The following is an 18,201-nucleotide window of genomic DNA, read 5'->3' on the forward strand; positions in this document are numbered from 1 at the left end:
CATTAAATGATTTATCTCCCATCCTACCTTCAATATTGTATGGATAAAAAAATACATGTATGAATTGTAATTTAAATTGAGGAATCACATGAAATCTTGTATTAAAAGGTTATAACCTTCATATGTTTTTAAAATTGTTTGTTTTGTTAATTATCTTATAATATGTTATTAACTCCTAATGTATACAAACTTAAGATTAGCATTTTGGCACATGATAGTTTTCAACCTCACAAAGAAGAGGAAAATAAAATGCAATAATCTTTTTAATAGTGATGTGTGGATTTTAGTTTTATTATGCACGAGTTTTGTTTATATCTTTTTAATTCATTTTTCATTTTGCTTTGTATTAATTTTATTTTACATTGTAATTGCTTGAACATTTATATATTACACTGTAAATGTTCGCATATCTTATTTGTAACATTAAAACTAAAAAAAATGGCATGAGAAATACCTAAATAAATTGAAAAAAAATGTTAAATTCTGCTATTAGTCCTTCACTACACATAAGTTATGGATTTAGTCTATATACTTTAATTTGATCATTTTTTGTCATTGTTGTAACACCCTACACCCGGCCTAGACATTATAACTGAATCTTGAGGAATTACATTGCTTGTTTTAAAACTCCAGATCTAACCTTGATAAATGAGAGTTTCGAAAGCATTACTTTTAACAAATCTCTTACAAGTTTTTAGGAAATACGCATTGAACTTATTCATTTTACAGAAAAAACACTTAATTTATTACTTAGTTTTGCAGCGAAAATTTCTGAATTGTTAGTTTGAAAACATGATTCCAGTAAGTGAAATCATGTAGTTTGTAGTTTAACGAAACCAAAATCCAACAACTGAGGAATAAAGTCCAAAACATTTATAAAGTCCAGAATTAAGTTTAAATTTATAAATCGTCTTTTTATTTAGTTAAAATCCAATCCGAACTCCCGCATGCCACCCCATCCTAAGTTTGCTATTTACCTGAGAAGATAAATTATTGAGTGATCTAACAAAGCTCAGTGTGTAACTCAGTCCATATACAAAAACATATAACAGATAGTCATACAAAAATAAATAACCAAACAAACATGGATGGCATGACATATCATGTGATGCAAGATGATAAACATATCAGATACAGATGGCATGACATATTATGCGATGCAACACATTACACAAATTAGAATACGTATCCTACCCTCATCCGCTACATATCATCTCCATCCCACTCAACACACCAAATAGGGTAATTAATATCCATCCACCCCCTACACAAAATTAGTGACCATAGGTTACTATACAAAAATATACAGTCAAGTTGCCAGACATAATACGGAAAACCGCTAGAATCAGATATATGCAATGTTTAACTGCCAGATACAAAAATTTGCGATGTTACCGCCAGAAATTGCAGAACATAGTCTGCCAAAACTTCCTACATCACATATCATATCCCACCCCAATACACATGCAAAAACATACCGTATGCATAGATTTATTCAGACTATACATGCTCATTTATTAACTTATCAAATTAGAAATATGCTTTTAAAGCATACAGTTTCACATACCAGAATTATGCATAACAGCGAAATCAAAGATACAATATAGAGACTGCTTACCCAAATACTCATGTAACAAATATACAGTTTTAACATATAGCTTATACTCACGAAATGTTTGTACTTAATAATCATATATTGTAATAACCCGAAATTCACGGGCACCGGAAAAGTGAGTTATAGGGCCTCCGTCTTAGTGAAATAAGTTCGAAAATAATTATTAAAAATATTTATGAGCCTAGTGGTGTGTCTAATTAGGATCTAATTAGGTGAATTTAGCTTAATTTAGAGTAAGTAATAAAAAGGATTAATTTGAATAAAGGGTAAAAGTTTAATTATAAAGCAATAGAAAATAAAAAGGATTAAAATGGAAATTAAGCCATTGACTACAAATGAGGCGACATATTGATGAAATAAAATCAAAGAGTTTTTTAGGTTTTATATATTATAATGATTGTTATTATGGTTTTATATTAAATTATTATAATTATTAATTAACATTATGGTTTTATATTAGATTATTATTATTAGCATTATTATTAAATAAATTAAATAGAAGACAATTGTATGGTAATAAAATATACATGTGTAAGAATTGTATTGGTACAATTGTAATTTAAATATTTAATTACTTATAATTTAAGTATAAAGATATTTTATAATTATTAATTGTATTAATTAAATCATGAGATTTTTATTTAATAAGCAAATTAGATAATGACATTTGTAATAATATAAATATGTACACTTGTTATATAATTATTAATTTACTTAATATTAAAGTAAAAGATATTTTAATATATGATATTAATATTATATTATGTTAATAAAATAATAAAGCATAAAAAGAATTAAGGAAACAAAGAAACAAAACAAAAGAAACAGAAACGAATCAGGGAACAAAACGAAAACAGAGGAAGAAAAAGGGAAAGAAAATTAAAAGGGAAATTTAGATTTTAAAGCTTCAAGTTTAATTGGTGAGCTTAATTAAGTCCTTTTCTCTTAATTTTGATATTTTAGAAGCTTTAAAACAAGTTTTGATGAAATTAAGTTGATAATTCAAGAGTTTATATGTTTCCAAATATGGTTCATGTTGGATAAATTATGGAATTAGGGATTTAATTGAATGAATTCTAAGTTAGAATTGATTAAGGGATTAAATTGTAAACTAGGCTATAAGTTTTATGTTGAAGGGACTAAATTGAATAAATTTCGAAATTAGGGAAATATGCTGAAAATTTTATAGTTAAATATAAGTTTGGACAAAATTTGAATAGAAAAAGAGAGTGAATTGGATTAAGAAAATAATTAAGTTTAGTTAGGCTTAAATTGGGAATAAGTTAGGAATTGTTTAGAAATTTAATTATTTATTATAATTAATGCTGTAAATAATAATATAAATTACTATTATTTTCGTAGCCAACAAAGAACCTGAAACGTCAGCATCGAAAGGAAAGGAGAAAGTCATTGAGGACTAAAACGGGAGAATTACGGTGTGTATTACTATAACTCAAATTTTAATTATTATTGATTGCTGAAATTTTAATTGTTATGTATGGTAAGTAAGACTTGAGGTAAGTATGTGATTATTTGAAAAGTGTATTGATTGAAAAATAAATAAATGGTGACAATTGTATGGTGTTGATGGTATACACTTGTGTGAAAATTAATTTGTATATGAATTAAGATAATAGATATTTGAATTGAATGAGTATTGAAAATTTTTGTGTAAATTAAATTGAAATTAGAAAAAGTAAAATAATACCCTATTAACTTGTCGGACTAGATTTGATACAAATGGCATGCCATTGGATTTGTGATGTGATGAGGAGATTGTAGTTCGGCCGAGAAGATGTTTCTGTTATTATATACTTCGATTTATCCGAAGAGGCACTTAATGCCTTACTGGTGTGTTATGGAGGATTTAAAATATTCTGGATGTGTTTGGGTTGGACATTCTGGTGTGTTTGGGTGGCGTATCTGTCATAGTCCGAGCTTTGTTAATAGGGTAAATAATTGAAATGAAATTTTGAAAATGAGATTATTTGTTTTAGCACTATTGAAAAGTACGAGAAAGAATGTATGAACTAAATTATGAATTGAGTTAGTATGAGAAAAATGAATTATGAATTTAAGATTTATGAAGTAAAATAATTATATATAAAAAGAGTTTAAATAATTATAAACTTTATGGTTGATGTTTGTAATTTATTAATGTTAAATAGTCTTGATTTATAGTAATACCACTAAGTATATCCATACTCGTGTCACGGTTGTTTCCGTGCGAGAGTTAGTAGAAGTCAAGTGTCCCGACCAAGCATCCGAACAATCCCGACTCAACACAAACTTGGTGATGTATATTTTCTTTTGGGTAAAGGTGGCATGTACATAGGTGTTGTTTAGTCACTTGAATATGTATATTACTTTGAGTAGTGAAGGATGAATTATAAGATCTAGATGGTTAAATGAAATGGTAAGGAAAGTACATGATATTTTGATACATGAACATTAAGTTGTTAAATGAATGAAGTTTATAATCAATTTTGAATGATGCTATGATAGTTATTAAGTTAAAATTAGGTTAATGATATAAATATTAGTTATATGAATGTGAAACATTGGTGTTGGTGATTTTGGTTTGAATTTGCGGGAGGTTTAGGTAAAATAAGCGAAATCTTGCCAAATTTTTTATAAAAAAATTTGGAATACTCGAACAAGTCCCGTTCTACTTTTAATACGTGTTTGAACTTCGAGAGTCCAAGATAGGGACTTAATTATTATATTATACTATGAAAGTTATATTAACTGTAAATTATTCGTAAGTTGTCTGATAAGTCCAGTAATGCCTCATAACCTCATTCCAGCGATGGTTTGGGGTTAGGGGGTGTTACATATATAACCTAATAGTTTTAATCGATTTCATATATGGCCACTTAACCGTTGCAAAATTTTACGAATCACGCATTTGGACCACTTAACCCATAAAATGGGCCACACGCCCTCAATGTCCAGCCCATGTGGCCTACATAGCCTGACACACAGTAATCTAGCATCGACTAACAGATTCGATTTTACGCAGTTTCATAATTTAGTCGAGTTCAAGTCACACACCTGGCTGTTACACAATGCTGACACAACAATAACAATTTCAAATACTAAAACGACATTAACACAAGTTGAATAGCATAAAAACATCAGACTAGAATCAAAATTCAGCCCTTAATTAGAGTATTCAGCCACAAGTGTTAGGGAATTTAGCCTAGACAAATAGAATCAGTCCTTTACCCTTAGGAAGAGAGTTGACAACAATTTTAATTTGTCGGAAGAGAGTTTCGCCCCACTCGTGCTTCACCTAACAGAAACACAAATAAGTCAGATCATCATCTACTGCCAAACTCAACAATTCGCTTACCTTCCAGGAAACAAAAAATAAATCAACAACCAATTCCACCCAAAAGGAACACAATCCACTTACCCCGAAAAACCACAACACACATCTACACATTGCAATTACGAACTGCTAACAACAAAAAACCAATAGGACAGCGGCTCAAGTCAAAATGACAACAAAAAGATGGGAGGCGACAAAGGCGAAAAGGAGTAAATAAGGATAAGCATAGAAGAAAAAGAAAACCCTAGGAAAAACAGAAAAAAAAAAGACATAGAAGATAGTTTTTTGTAACAAAAATGAAAGAAGGAAGAAAAAGAAAAAGAACCAAAGGTGGGAAAATGGAAAACAAATGGAACAAAAAAAGATTCAAATTTAGGACCAAAAGGTAAGTTAAGACCTTATCACTGAACCAACAGACTCATTCTTGTTAGTAAACACTCAGAATTTAAACATAAGCCAAATATTCTAAGTTAGCGGTTGGGACAAAAATAATAAAAATTTAAAGGAAGTGATTTGAACACAAAACCACGACACAAATCCAAATCACTTAACCACTAAATCAAATTAATCACTTAACATAGTTTAACAATTCAAAATTAAGAAATTTTGAGGAGTTAAAATTGTACTTTCAGAACTTTAAAATTTTAGTGTTGGCCAAATGGTAGCTATTAAATTCATCAAGTTAAGTTATACTATTTTTAAAATTTGATGTGGCAAACATATTATCGCATGTAAATTGCCATGTTAGCTTGTTATTTCCACATATTGTGATCACAAGAAAAAATAATTAATAAATTTAATGACTATCGTTTGCGTTAAGGCTAGAATTTCAAAATTCAAAAACATAGAGTGATTAAAAATGATCCAATTGAAAACATGAATCAAATCTATAACTTTACACATAATACATGACTAATAGCAAAGTTTTATCGAACAAATTTAACTGCTACCGTTTGGTCTGGACTAGACCTATCCATGAGTTGGGCCATAGCTAGGTTCAAAAGAAAATTTCAAGCCCAAACCTATTTTCGATCAACCTGCTCAAAAAGTCCGTTTCACTATTAAAAATATATTGTTTATATTAATATTTATATATTTTTATAATTAAATTCGGGCTGAACTGGCTCGATCGAAGATATAAAAAACTTCGGCTCATTTCGAACCAAGTCGGCCAGAACTTATTGGACTGAGCAATCCATAAACATATTTAATTAAAATTAAAATTTTAAAACTAAAACAAAATATGAACTAAAATTGATCGATTTAAAATTCACAACAACTAAAATTAATCAAATTAAAAAGTAATACTAAATCCAAAGTAAAAGTAGTTATAGCATAGCAGAATGATCCCAACAAAAACATTTTTACATAAAATTTTTCAATCACTCAGTACCAAGCACCACAATACTAGAAAAGGAAATGAACAAGAGCAAATAATTTTCAAGAGTTCTTCTGAAGTCCTCTTTTTCTCGTCAATTCCTTTCCCAAAAGGATTGTTCTTTCACAAAAAGCCTTATCCATTACTCCATTTCAAGAAAACAATAAGAAATTCACTAATAATGAACTGGGTTTGGGGGAAGAAAAGATTTATAAACAAAATCACCAGAAAGATCAGTCCATGCATCGCCACCACGACCGCCGCCGCCGCCGCCGCCAGCCCAGTATTGATCACTTACAGCTTCCAGCTGAGCAATCCAACTTTCCAATGGCTTTGACCGAAGCTGATGATGAACACCATAACTTGATGCTTCCACACCTTCACTTCCCAATGGATATAACCCAGTTGGAGTCTCCAAGCCAGTTAAAAATGGAAACTGTTGAACTAATCCATTTGTTAACATTGACCCATCACCATGTGAGCTATTTCCAATCTGAAACTCCATGTTACTACTAGCTCTTGTTCCAACAGAAATATAGTCACCAAGATAATGTAAAGGGTGCAATAATAGAGGCAACTGTAGCGGTGTTGGGTTCATTTGGCCTATTGATGGAGACTTTGTTGGTTTACTTCCTTTGCTTCTCTTGTTGGTTCGACAACCACCACCGATCGGCACGTTCCTTAAAGCACCGCCTCTGGTCCAGTATCGTTTACAGGTTTTGCAAAAGTAGCGAGGCTGTGAAAGGCTGTAATTGTTGAAGTAACAAAATTTAGTGTGTGTTGATTCACATCGAGGGCATTTAAGAGCTTTCTCAGGCTTTTGTATGTTGGCTAGCCTAGCTCGTTCCGTCATTGAACCAGGCCTATTAATACCAACACCACCACCAGCTGGTGGTGGCGGTGGAAGCTGAGGATTATGGATATGATGATGATTGTCTTTAGTGAAAGCTTGATCTTGTTGATCATGAGTTGGTGGCTACAAAATTCAACATATACATAGAGAAAAACATAAAAAGAAGATTATTCACCTTTAACTGGCTTTTTCTTCTTTTTGGGAGAAGAAAAAGAAAAGAAAATAAGGGTAGTAATGAATGAAAAGAAGATTATTACCTGTTGCCAATTGAGTGGATCTATGAGTGGAACAAATGAGAAAACCATGGTGTAATGAACATGAGCTTTCTATCTTTCGTAAAAGGTTTTGGAGTAATGGTGGAGAATCACATCAAAACAAGGGTGTTGCAGAGAAAGATTAAAAACATGAAAAGCTTTCGTTTTCAAATTATTACCTGTCGGCATATTTTTAAATTATTTGTTAACGTAAGGCAATTGACGTGCACATGTATAGTAACGCAAGTTGTGACACAATCAATGTTAAAAATGTTAAAAGTTAATGTTTTAGTTATTGTTTTCGTTAAAATATAATTTTATTTTTTTAATGGTTAAAAGTTAAAATTAGCTAAAAAAGAATAAAGATCAAATTTTAAAGATAATATAAATGTTAAAAGGCTAAATTTATTATTATGTCTTAATTTTTTATAATTATTTTTTGATATTGAAATTTTCACCAATACGATAACATTTTGACATGTTATAGAAAAATCACAATACCGTAATAAACAATTTGGATTGCATTTAATATTTTTAATATGATGTATTTAAACTACATACAATTTAAACTAAAAGTTTCATTTAATTTGAACATATTGCATGTGATATTATTATTAGTTTAAAATCATTTTTTTATTGTATGTTACTTTTAAATGAATATTTGTATTCTAAATATGTATTTTCCACAAGCATACTCGTGTGATAGAATCTCTAGTAGTAGTAGTAGCAGTAATAATATAATATTTGACACTTCTTCCTATTTTGGTTCCTAAACTTATAAAATGTTATACAAATTACTCCAATGTACAACAATGTTCTTTTCTACGAGGTAGCAACAATAATCAATGTATGACCGACATATGACAAATGACATGAATTTTTTTTTTTGTATTTTAAATGTTTAATTACTTTTAGTTTAATTAATTTAATTAATTTTAGTTTTTAATTTAACATAATGAATTTATTTTATTTTGGATCTTAAAACTCTTTTTTGTTCCTTCTTTGGGATTCATTTGTTAAACATAGCTTAAAACACAACTTTTAACATAAATTTCCTCTGATACTTATGATATTTTTGTGAAATTGAGGGCTTTGTAATGACCATGACATACTTTAAGCATGCGCTCCCTCTTGCTATCAACAATCAAAGTAATCTCAGCCCTGTAAAAAAGTAAAATTTGAGCTTATTATTTAGCGAAATAAAGAAAACTATAATGAAAAATATTGATCATTAATTAACTATTTATGTCCCCTTGTAAAAAATACTAATTATCGTTAGTGTTTTAAAATAATTTATATAACATGTAACAAATTTAGATAACAAAACATCTAATTTCAATACTAAATGTTATATTAAACCTAATAATAATCCGTGGGCATGCATGCATAATTTGAACAAGAAAAGTTAAGTGTTAGTGCGGAGGGTCTTACGTACGGGTTGATGTGTCACAATCGACTAGTAGCTTTGTGTTTTTGGTCCCCTTAAACATTATTTTTAGTTACAAAATTAGGGTAACTTGATGGATTTTTTTTATATTATTGTTATAAATATAATGTGTTCTTAAGAAGTTCTTGTACGTATAATACTTGAATTCACTCGAGAAAAAAAACTATTTCATTTCTATAAATCATTTACATATTATTGTTATAAATTTAATGTGTTCTTAATTATGTACTTTTTGCTTGGATTATTTTAAGGTAAAATTTTTTATTCGCTTTTTTCTATAAATCATGTGGGTTTTTTTTCAGTAGTACAGTGAGATTTTGGCATAATTATTATTATTTTTGGTTATTAAATTTAGCAGAAATTACGTACCATGGAAGACACAGTGGGGTACTATAATCTTTCTCTTAATTCCAAAAGAGAATTAAGAAACAAGAAAAAGTGTGAAAGGAAGTGGAATATTTATATATTTTACAATTTTTTTGCAGGATTTTGATTTAATTTTTAAGTGGAATATAAAATTGATTTTAGATAATTAGTCAAAAAGGAAGTAAAATAACTAATGATGGGGAAAACGAACAAAGGACGACATTAATTGCTAGCAATTTGAAACATTAAATTAAAAGGCACAATAATTTGTTGTTATAATTACGATAAAATACTATTTTCTAAAGTTTTTTTTTATCGATTTTATGATTATGCTTGAGATTTATAATTATTTATTTTAATAATGTCATTTTTTTATAGAAAGAGTACTTAAGTTAACTATATAATTTAAATCATCCCTTAACGGGGAGACCTCAAACGAGCATAAATCGTATGTTCCATGATGAGTTAATTTGACCCGTCTATTAGCATGCTAGTTATATTGGTTATCCTCTCTACAAATATGTCGAATGTGCTAGTGTCTAATCCACATGAGCAACTGATGGATTCTCATGATTAAAGCAGAATCAGAACCATCTAGAGGTGATGATTCACAAAACTAACTAATATTTTGACTAAGGCAAGCGCACCTATCGATTAGTAGTATAGCTATGGTGAGTCCGGAATATCGTACCCACGAGGACTAAAAGTACTAGTAATAACTATCTTTCTATTATTTAGCCTATAATTAAAGGGATTTATTTTAACATAAAATTAAACTAATTAACTATGAACGCAACAGAGATCGAATTAGGAAAATACTTAAGAAAACCAATGAGAGGGACAATTCCAGGAAAGAATCCACCTAGACTTCACTTATTATTCTGACTCTGAATCAAACGATTTATTCACTTGTCTTGATCCGTAGAAATCCCTAAATTATGTTAATATCTCTTTCGAGACTAAGAACAACTGACTCTAGGTTGATTAATTGAAATCTCTTTCTAATTAAAACCCCTATCGTCGCATTAACTCGATCTATGGATTCCCCTATTAGATTTGACTCTAATCCGGCAGATTTATGTCGTCCTATTTCTAGGATTGCATGCAACTCCGCTTAATTATGCTAGATCTACTCTTAAACAGGGACTTTTGCTCCACTGAATAAACACATCAAACTTGGATTAATATCCTGAAAATATTAAGGCAATGATTAAAAACACATAATTAAGAACGAGAACAAATATTTATCGTGTAATTCAGATAATTAAATAATAAGATCCATCGTAGGTTTCATCCTCCCTAGGTATTTAGGGAGTTTAGTTCATAATGTAAAAGGAAAACATCTCAAATTTAGAAAAATAACAAGACATAAAAAACCCAAATAAACTTTGAGAGAAATTTGAATGGAGATCTTCAATCTTGAAGTGGATCTACTTCTGAGATGATTCCAACGGCTTTCTTTGAGTAATTTCTACTTTCTACTCTATTTGTTCCATTAGGTCTTCTTCTAGTGTGTTTATATAGACTTTAGAATGCTCAGAAACCCTAAAAATTAACTTTTTCCGCGTGTTTGGGAAACAGGGAGCGATATTGACATGGGCTGCCATATGGGCGTGTGGCTAGCCCGTGTGGCTCATACGGGCGTGTGCTCAACCCGTGTGGAAACTGCCTTAGCCGTGTGAATCCTTAAGTCAACCCGTTTTGTCCATTTTTGGCCCATTTTTTACTCTTTTTGTTCCCTTATGCTCTCCTAAGTATAAAACATGAAATTAAAAGATTAAGAGCATCAAATTCACTAAATTAGATAATAAATCATCCAAAAATATGCTAAGCATGGGATTAAAACTTGTTATATTTATGGTTTATCAAGAGGCCTCTCCTGAATAACTTTAATCGCCTCAAGATTATCAGTTTAAATTAAGACACTATCATAGCCTAGATCAATTAAAAGAACCAAGTCATCTAAGATGCCCCACAACTCAACATCAAAAATAGTGTAGTTCCCCAAATATCTATTAAAGCCCAAAATCTACTTCCCATATCGATTTCTCGTTATTCCCCCACTACAACAAAACCAACTTCATTCCTAACAGGCCTATCTATATTCAAACATGCACAATAATGTTATTTTCAATAATAAAATAGTATATATATATATATATATATAAGTTAATATAAATGCAATTAGAACTTAAAGAAATAATCAAGTTTGAGAGAAAAAAAGAAGGTATCAAGGTTGATTTTTATAGGACAGTTATAAAGGAAAATATCATTCTATTTCAAGTTTTTTTTCAATGCAAACCCAATCCAATTCATAGTTCCAATTTGAATATTAAAAAAACTAATCAAGCTATTTTTGGATTTGTTCAATGATCGGATAATTCATTTAAATATGAAATCTTGCTCAAATTTTGTAGGATTTTAACAAATAAAAATTCAAAAAAAATAGGTTTGAAAAAAAAATTAAACTCATTTAAAATCAGAATCGTGAATGAGTTCTAACATTTAAAGTTTGGGACCAACTCAATTTTGAGTAGTTTTCTTATTACGTAAAGTAAAGTTTTGTTTTATTTTACTTTTATATATTAAGTAATTTATATCATATAGGAAAAATAAATCTATGATAATACTTGATATTATAATGTAAACATAAAAAACATGTTAAGTTATCTATGTTTAAATTTTTAATAAAATAAAAAATAACATAGTTTTCATAAAAATAAAAAATAATAATTTAGATGAGCTTAAAACAAACTTGAATTAGTCCTTTACAAATGTGGATGAAGTTAAGTAAAATTTAAAACGTATATTTCAATTCGAACTAAACTTGGATAAGTATGAAATATGATGCTTAAATCATATATAGTTCTAACACGACTTGACACTTTGTGTTTGTTTGAGTTGATTTTAACTTCCAATATTTTTTGATACAAGGAAGATGCTGAAGGTGGAGGTGACAATTCATATGGTGGTAGAAGATTGTGTGGAGAGTCAATCTAGCTAAGGAAAGCTGAGTAGAGCCTTTTCTAAGTAGAAGGATCTTATCCCTTGATAAAAGAGAGTGGTGGTATTTGTAGTAGATGTTTGGCTATTAGCCACCTCTAACCCATTATGAATAAGAGGGGTCTTGTCTAGGTAGACAAAGTAGAGAGCAAGGTAGACTTCTAAACAAGCAACGATTAGACTTGAAAAACTAGATGGAGTTCCACATGTCACCCATACAAGAAAGAGACTTGACAAGGTTAAAGAGATAAGGATACACGTGTAAAGTATGCTAGAAGCTCATAAGGCCTTTTATCTTGGCAAGATACAAATTTGTGGCAAGTTGGTCCTAGATATAGCAAGGCTTAGAAGTATACAAATAACAATTCCCCCTAGTTGAGGGGAAGATTAGAAAGTGACATTCCTTAAGATAAAGTTTGGTGACCCTCGTTTCAAAGATGAAGAGGTAGAGAGATTGTGTAATGACATACATAAGCATGTGTATGGTGGAAAGGTGCTTAATACTCCATTTAATCATTCTCCTTGATAAATCAACTCAATTAAAAATCTCCTTAAGTAATTAATCAAATAGCATTATAATTAGATGTGCTTGAAAGTATTGTGCAGCTTCGTCACTGCCATTACCAATGCAAAAGCAATCTTTTCAAATCTGGTATAATTCAGTTCACCATTATGAATAATTCTATTTACATAGTACATTGGTAACTAGTGAGCTCCATTTTTCTTTACCATACTACAGGACAGATGCCGCCAAATAGAGCTTAAGTTTGTTGCTCAATAAAGGGAAAACTTAGAGTGAGGGGGAGCTCAAGTAAGCCTTTAGCTACTCAAAAGATGTTTGACATGCATCACTCAATTAGAAATAATCTTTGAGGCCTTTAAAATATGGTAAACATGTAATAGCCTGTTTTTCAATAGTGTCAAAAATGGTGGTTTCGGAACCCCATTTTTCAATTATCGAGTTCGTAAATATTATGCAGTCTATTATAGTGTTATATTGATTTTTGGTCCAGTGATTTTATTGAACAAATAGTTAATTAAGGTACAAGGACTAAATCATAAAAGTGGTAAAAGTTAATCACTATTGATTTTTTCTTGTTAAAATGACTAAATAGTATTAAATCGAGGATCAAAATGGCAATTAGGCCACCATAAATGGTGGTGGATAGTTATATGTTTATATTTGAGTAAATTATATGTTAAAATATTAATTAAATTATTAATATATGTTAAAAATAATTGAACAAAAAGGTTATCATCATTATTTAGTTTCCTTCCACCGAAATTACAAACAAGAAAACACCAAAAAGCCATTTTTGAAGCTTCATCATTCATCCAAGCTTCTCATCTTTGCATGGTAAGTTAATTAAGTTATTTTCTTATAATTTTTATGTTTTTGAAGTCTCGAGAACTTGATTTAGCTAACCCGGGTATCAATTCATAAAACTTTCAAAGTTTCCAAATGTTCCCATTGTTGAATCTTGAATTTTTTGGTGTTAATTGGTTAGTTTTGAATCTTAGTTGTGAAAAGGACTAATTTGTAAAGTAGAAATTATTGATTTCAAGCATAGGGACTAAAGTGTAAATACTATGAAATTTTCATTAAAATTTTGTAATTATTGATATTAGACGGTTTTATAAGGATGAAATTAAGATCTATTTTGAAATCGAAGCTCAATTTTAAAAGTTATGGCAATTTCAATTTTAGGGACTAAATTGAATAAAATGAAAAACTTGAGGGAATATATGATAAATGAAATAGAGTTGGTATATAACTATATTAGGCTATTAATTGATGTTTGGTATTGATAATTTAAGTGAATTATGATATAGATCAATATTTAAACCAACCAGAGTATAATCGTAGAAATGGGAAAATTACGGATTAGTCCTTGACACAATCGGTTGTTGTTTTTGCCAGGTAAGTTCATATGGTGTAATCATGCTTTGATCCTTATGTATATCATATTATGAATACACATATAAGTTCTAGTGAACTTTAAATTGTTTGTAAATTAGTACTAAAGGGTGATATTAGGATTAAATTGAAAAGAAATAAACATGAACTTGCATGACGGAAAATTACCCTGCTGAAACTTCGCAAATGTATCATACACATGGTTACATGTTGACTTCCAAGATCCAACACTTCTTGCGGACTCGAAGTGTAATGCCCCAAAATTTTTAATTTATTAAGTCTTAATTATGTTAAGTAAATTGACCTAGTTTAGTGGTTAAATGTTCTAGTGGTGCACTTGAGGTTTTGTGTTTGATTCTCTTCCCTTAAATTTTTTATTAATTTTGGCCCAAAATCTAGCATGCCACGCCTAGCTTTTCTTTAGATTTTGTATGATTATTATCAAGTGTGAGGCATTGGCCTAGTGGTTAAGAAAAGGTGTAAGTCTTGTGTCATGAGTTCAAATCTCGTTATACTTAAAGTGAAATTAGAATTATCCCTTAAAATCTCTCCCTATTGCCGTCCCTCTCTCCCCCTCATTCTCTACTTTTCACTTTTGTTTCATATCTGTTGCTAAAAACTTTTCTATTTCGTCTTCTCATTCTGTTTCTTCTTTCTTCTTTCAGTTTCGCATATTTTTTCTATTGGAAATATCTTTTTCTTTCTTGTTTTTCCCTTTTTTTGTCCCCACCTACTGTTGTGTTTTCGTTCAGATTTTGATTTTTCTTGTGTTGTCACCATTCTTTTTGTTTTGCGGCTGGTCGTGCTTGAATAGAAGGTCCTAGTATAGTAATTGTATCCTTTTTGTGAGGAACATGTGGCATATTCCCCTTTTGCTAATTGAGTTTTAGATAATCTTCTCTCTAAAGAGCTTAGTCTATTGTTGTAATGCTGACATTTCTGAAATAATCAGATGTGTGTCATAACCCTACATGACCTGTGTGTGTATGATGATAACCGAATGTTTTTGCTCCTTATTTGAAATCGTTTGATTGTGATCTATGTTTTTCTGGCTGTGGTCGAATGTAAGTATCCCCCAAACTGTGAAACTCAATGTTAATCGATTGATTATGGATGTGTTTCTAATGGCCAAACATGGGTAAGTGAGTTGGGTGTCATGATCGAAGGTGAGTATGTCCTAGTTAGGTTAGCCGAATGCATATCTGCCACTAACTGTGTTGTTGAATGTGTTATTTGCCTATTTTTGTGTTGGCCAAATATGCCTAATGAGCATGTTTCTACTATGCTAAAATGTATATGCTATTAGCATGATTATGATCTGTTATACTTGTATTTGAGCATGTCTGTTTTTTGTATGCCTAGTCGTGTTATGCTATGTGCATGTGTATTGGGGTTGGGATATGTAAAATATGGAGGAAATTCTGGTAGACTACGATTTGCGAATTTGGTGGTTTAACCGCAAATCTGATTTTGGTAGTAATCTGTATTATCTGTTCCTGGCAATAATTCCACATTATATCTTGTAGTTTGTCTGCATAATGTTTTGGTAGCCTATGACCACAATTTTGGTGTATTGGTTGGATGGGATCCTAATAACCCTGCCTGATGTGTTGGATGGATAGAGATGGTCTGTAGCAATTGGGGGTAGGATCTATTTTGAATGATACTTTGCATTGCTAAGCATGCCATGCCATATGTTCTCTGATATTATATGTTATAATTTGTTCATTAATTTTACATCTGTTATGTTATAGGGTTATGACACACATTGGGCCTTTAGCTCACTCTGTTATTTTATTTTCTAGAGTAATCCTCAGGATTTGGATTGGGCAGCGCTTGGGAGCTCTGGTTCGGATTCTCAAAATGAACTGGTTTTAAATAATTCTTTAAGTATGGGCTTTTGGACTGTGAGTTATCTTTATGGACTTTAATTTTGGTTTTGGACTTTGACACTTGGTTTAGTAGGTTAGTTTTAAACAAAAAGCATGATTTTTTTTATAATTAAATAAGGAAACTGTTTAAAAAAATATTGGTAAGTCACTAGTTTTCTACTACAAATTCAAAAGACACAAATGAGTTTTCCAGAAAATATCTAAGTTAATAATACGGTTTCTAAATCAATTTGACAGAATAATAACAAATATTTTTGAAAATTTCTCTCTTAGCAACAATGAGGTTTTCTGGAAGAAAAATAAAATGGGTTTCGCAAAAATATCTACACAAGATCAAATAAGGTTAAATAAGGCAAGCAAATCTAGTTTTCCGGGTGGTCGATGTAACCTCCAATATCCGATCATAACATCTAGGCTGGGTTTGGGGTGTTACACAAAGATACATATGACACAAGTTTAGCTCCATCAAGTAACCTAATGCCACGACATTAATAATGAACATGTTTTGTAACATTAGCAACAGATTACTCCAAGGATGCTTTTGGGCTTTAGTGTCACGACAAAATCCTTTTGGTTTCACAACATCATTCTCAAGCAACTTGACTTCTTCATCTGTAGTGGTTGTGGCCAGTGTTGCAGCTTTGCTAGGCCACAGTTGCAACCTTAGGACCTGGTGTCATGACATCAACACCTTGGTATCGCGACTTCATAGATAGTCAACTCAGATTTGCAATTTGGTGAAGTCCAACTCCTTGGTTGATCAACATCTTGGTGTCGCAATTTTGGCTCTAGTTTAGGCTCTTTCTCTCATTTTCATATCAACCAAGTGTCTAAAACAAGCTTAACTCAAAGATTAAGTTCCTAATGGCATAAACTTGTCATTTTATTCCAAAAAGCATAAAAACGCAATAAAAACTAAAATTAAACATAAAATCTAATAACCACTAAAAATTAATAAAATACAGTATAAAGTACTCAAAAATAAGGTCATTAAGTGTTTAAAGAACTTAATTTGAATTATATAAATACGACATATCACAAATATATCCCAAGATTTGGCAACTGTCCAAACAAATAAAACCCTTTGGTAGTGGTAAATACCAATTTGTTGCATTCTTTCTCAAATTCATAGAAAATGATTTGAATTTAAGAACATTTGTAGCCCCCCAAAAAATCCATATTGTCACTGTGTTACATAAGATGTTTAGACAAATCCTTATCTCCTTCATAAGTTTCCTTTGGGAGCTTGAAATTTTATGGCAAGTCTTCAACAACTATCTCAAGGGTCAAAGGATTGTTAGAGCAAGAGACCATATTATTGGTCATAGCGGAGTTGTAGTTGCTGCATCTATTATCTCAACATTCTCATTTGTTCTTGCAATTATTTGAATTGTTGAGAACTAGAATTAGGGTTGGAGTTGAGATTTTGGGCAGTTTGATCTTCAAGGGTGGGAAATGATCATATGCTAGGTATTGGGGGAAACACATGCTAATTTGGGTAAATATTGTAATAACTTAGTTGTTAAGCTGATTACTCTTGATAATTATTATCATATGGGTCATTATAAAGTTTATAAATGCATGTGTTTTGTTGAAAGAATGTGCTTTGACCAGTTTGGAAGCTTTTATGGAGGGATTGTTGATGGTATATTAATTCTCAAGGATGTTCTCATCAAGATGAGTCATGTTGTCTAGGCTCATTATGCCAAATGATTGATACAAGGAATGTGATAGAGAGGGAGGTGACGATTCATATGGTGGCAAAAGACCATTTAAAGAGTTAAGCTAGATACGGAATTTGAACAAAGTTTTTTTCTAGATATGAGAGTCATATCCCTTGATCAAGGAAAATAAGGGTATGTGTATTGGAGGTTTGGCTACTACCCACCTCTAGCTCTTTATATGTGTAAAAAATAAAATAAAATAAACACACAGATTTTTACGTGGAAACCCTTTCGGGAAAAAACCACGGGCAGAGGAGAAGAAAATTCATTATGTCGAATTCAAATTTTTACAAGAGGATAGATTGTGTCTATTTATAGGCTTGTAAAGCCATATTCTAGTAAGACTGAAATACCTTATTCTAATCAATATCAAATAGATGGAATTTAATAAGGTTTAAAAAAACTTATTCTAAAATA

At 30.6% G+C, this 18,201-nt stretch overlaps 1 protein-coding gene across 1 annotated transcript; it reads right to left on the reverse strand.

Moving 5' to 3' along the window:
- Positions 1 to 6,203: 6,203 nt before the first annotated feature.
- Positions 6,204 to 7,612, reverse strand: LOC108463361 (dof zinc finger protein DOF3.6-like). The gene is made up of 2 exons (XM_017763306.2): positions 7,438 to 7,612; positions 6,204 to 7,303 (listed from the first exon to the last, which is right to left on the reverse strand). Exons 1-2 carry the CDS (start codon positions 7,483 to 7,485, stop codon positions 6,503 to 6,505), a joined length of 849 nt encoding a protein of 282 aa, XP_017618795.1. The 5' UTR covers positions 7,486 to 7,612; the 3' UTR covers positions 6,204 to 6,502.
- Between the last annotated feature and the right edge of the window lie 10,589 nt (positions 7,613 to 18,201).

Source organism: Gossypium arboreum, chromosome 13, assembly GCF_025698485.1.
Source record: "Gossypium arboreum isolate Shixiya-1 chromosome 13, ASM2569848v2, whole genome shotgun sequence".
Taxonomy (NCBI): Eukaryota; Viridiplantae; Streptophyta; class Magnoliopsida; order Malvales; family Malvaceae; genus Gossypium; species Gossypium arboreum.

Coding starts and splice junctions, on each gene's coding strand:
- LOC108463361 (XM_017763306.2), bottom strand. CDS start 7,485: ATGGTTTTCTCATTTGTTCCACTCATAGATCCACTCAATTGGCAACAG. Junction 7,304..7,437: donor ATCCACTCAATTGGCAACAG/GTAATAATCTTC, acceptor TGAATTTTGTAG/CCACCAACTCATGATCAACA.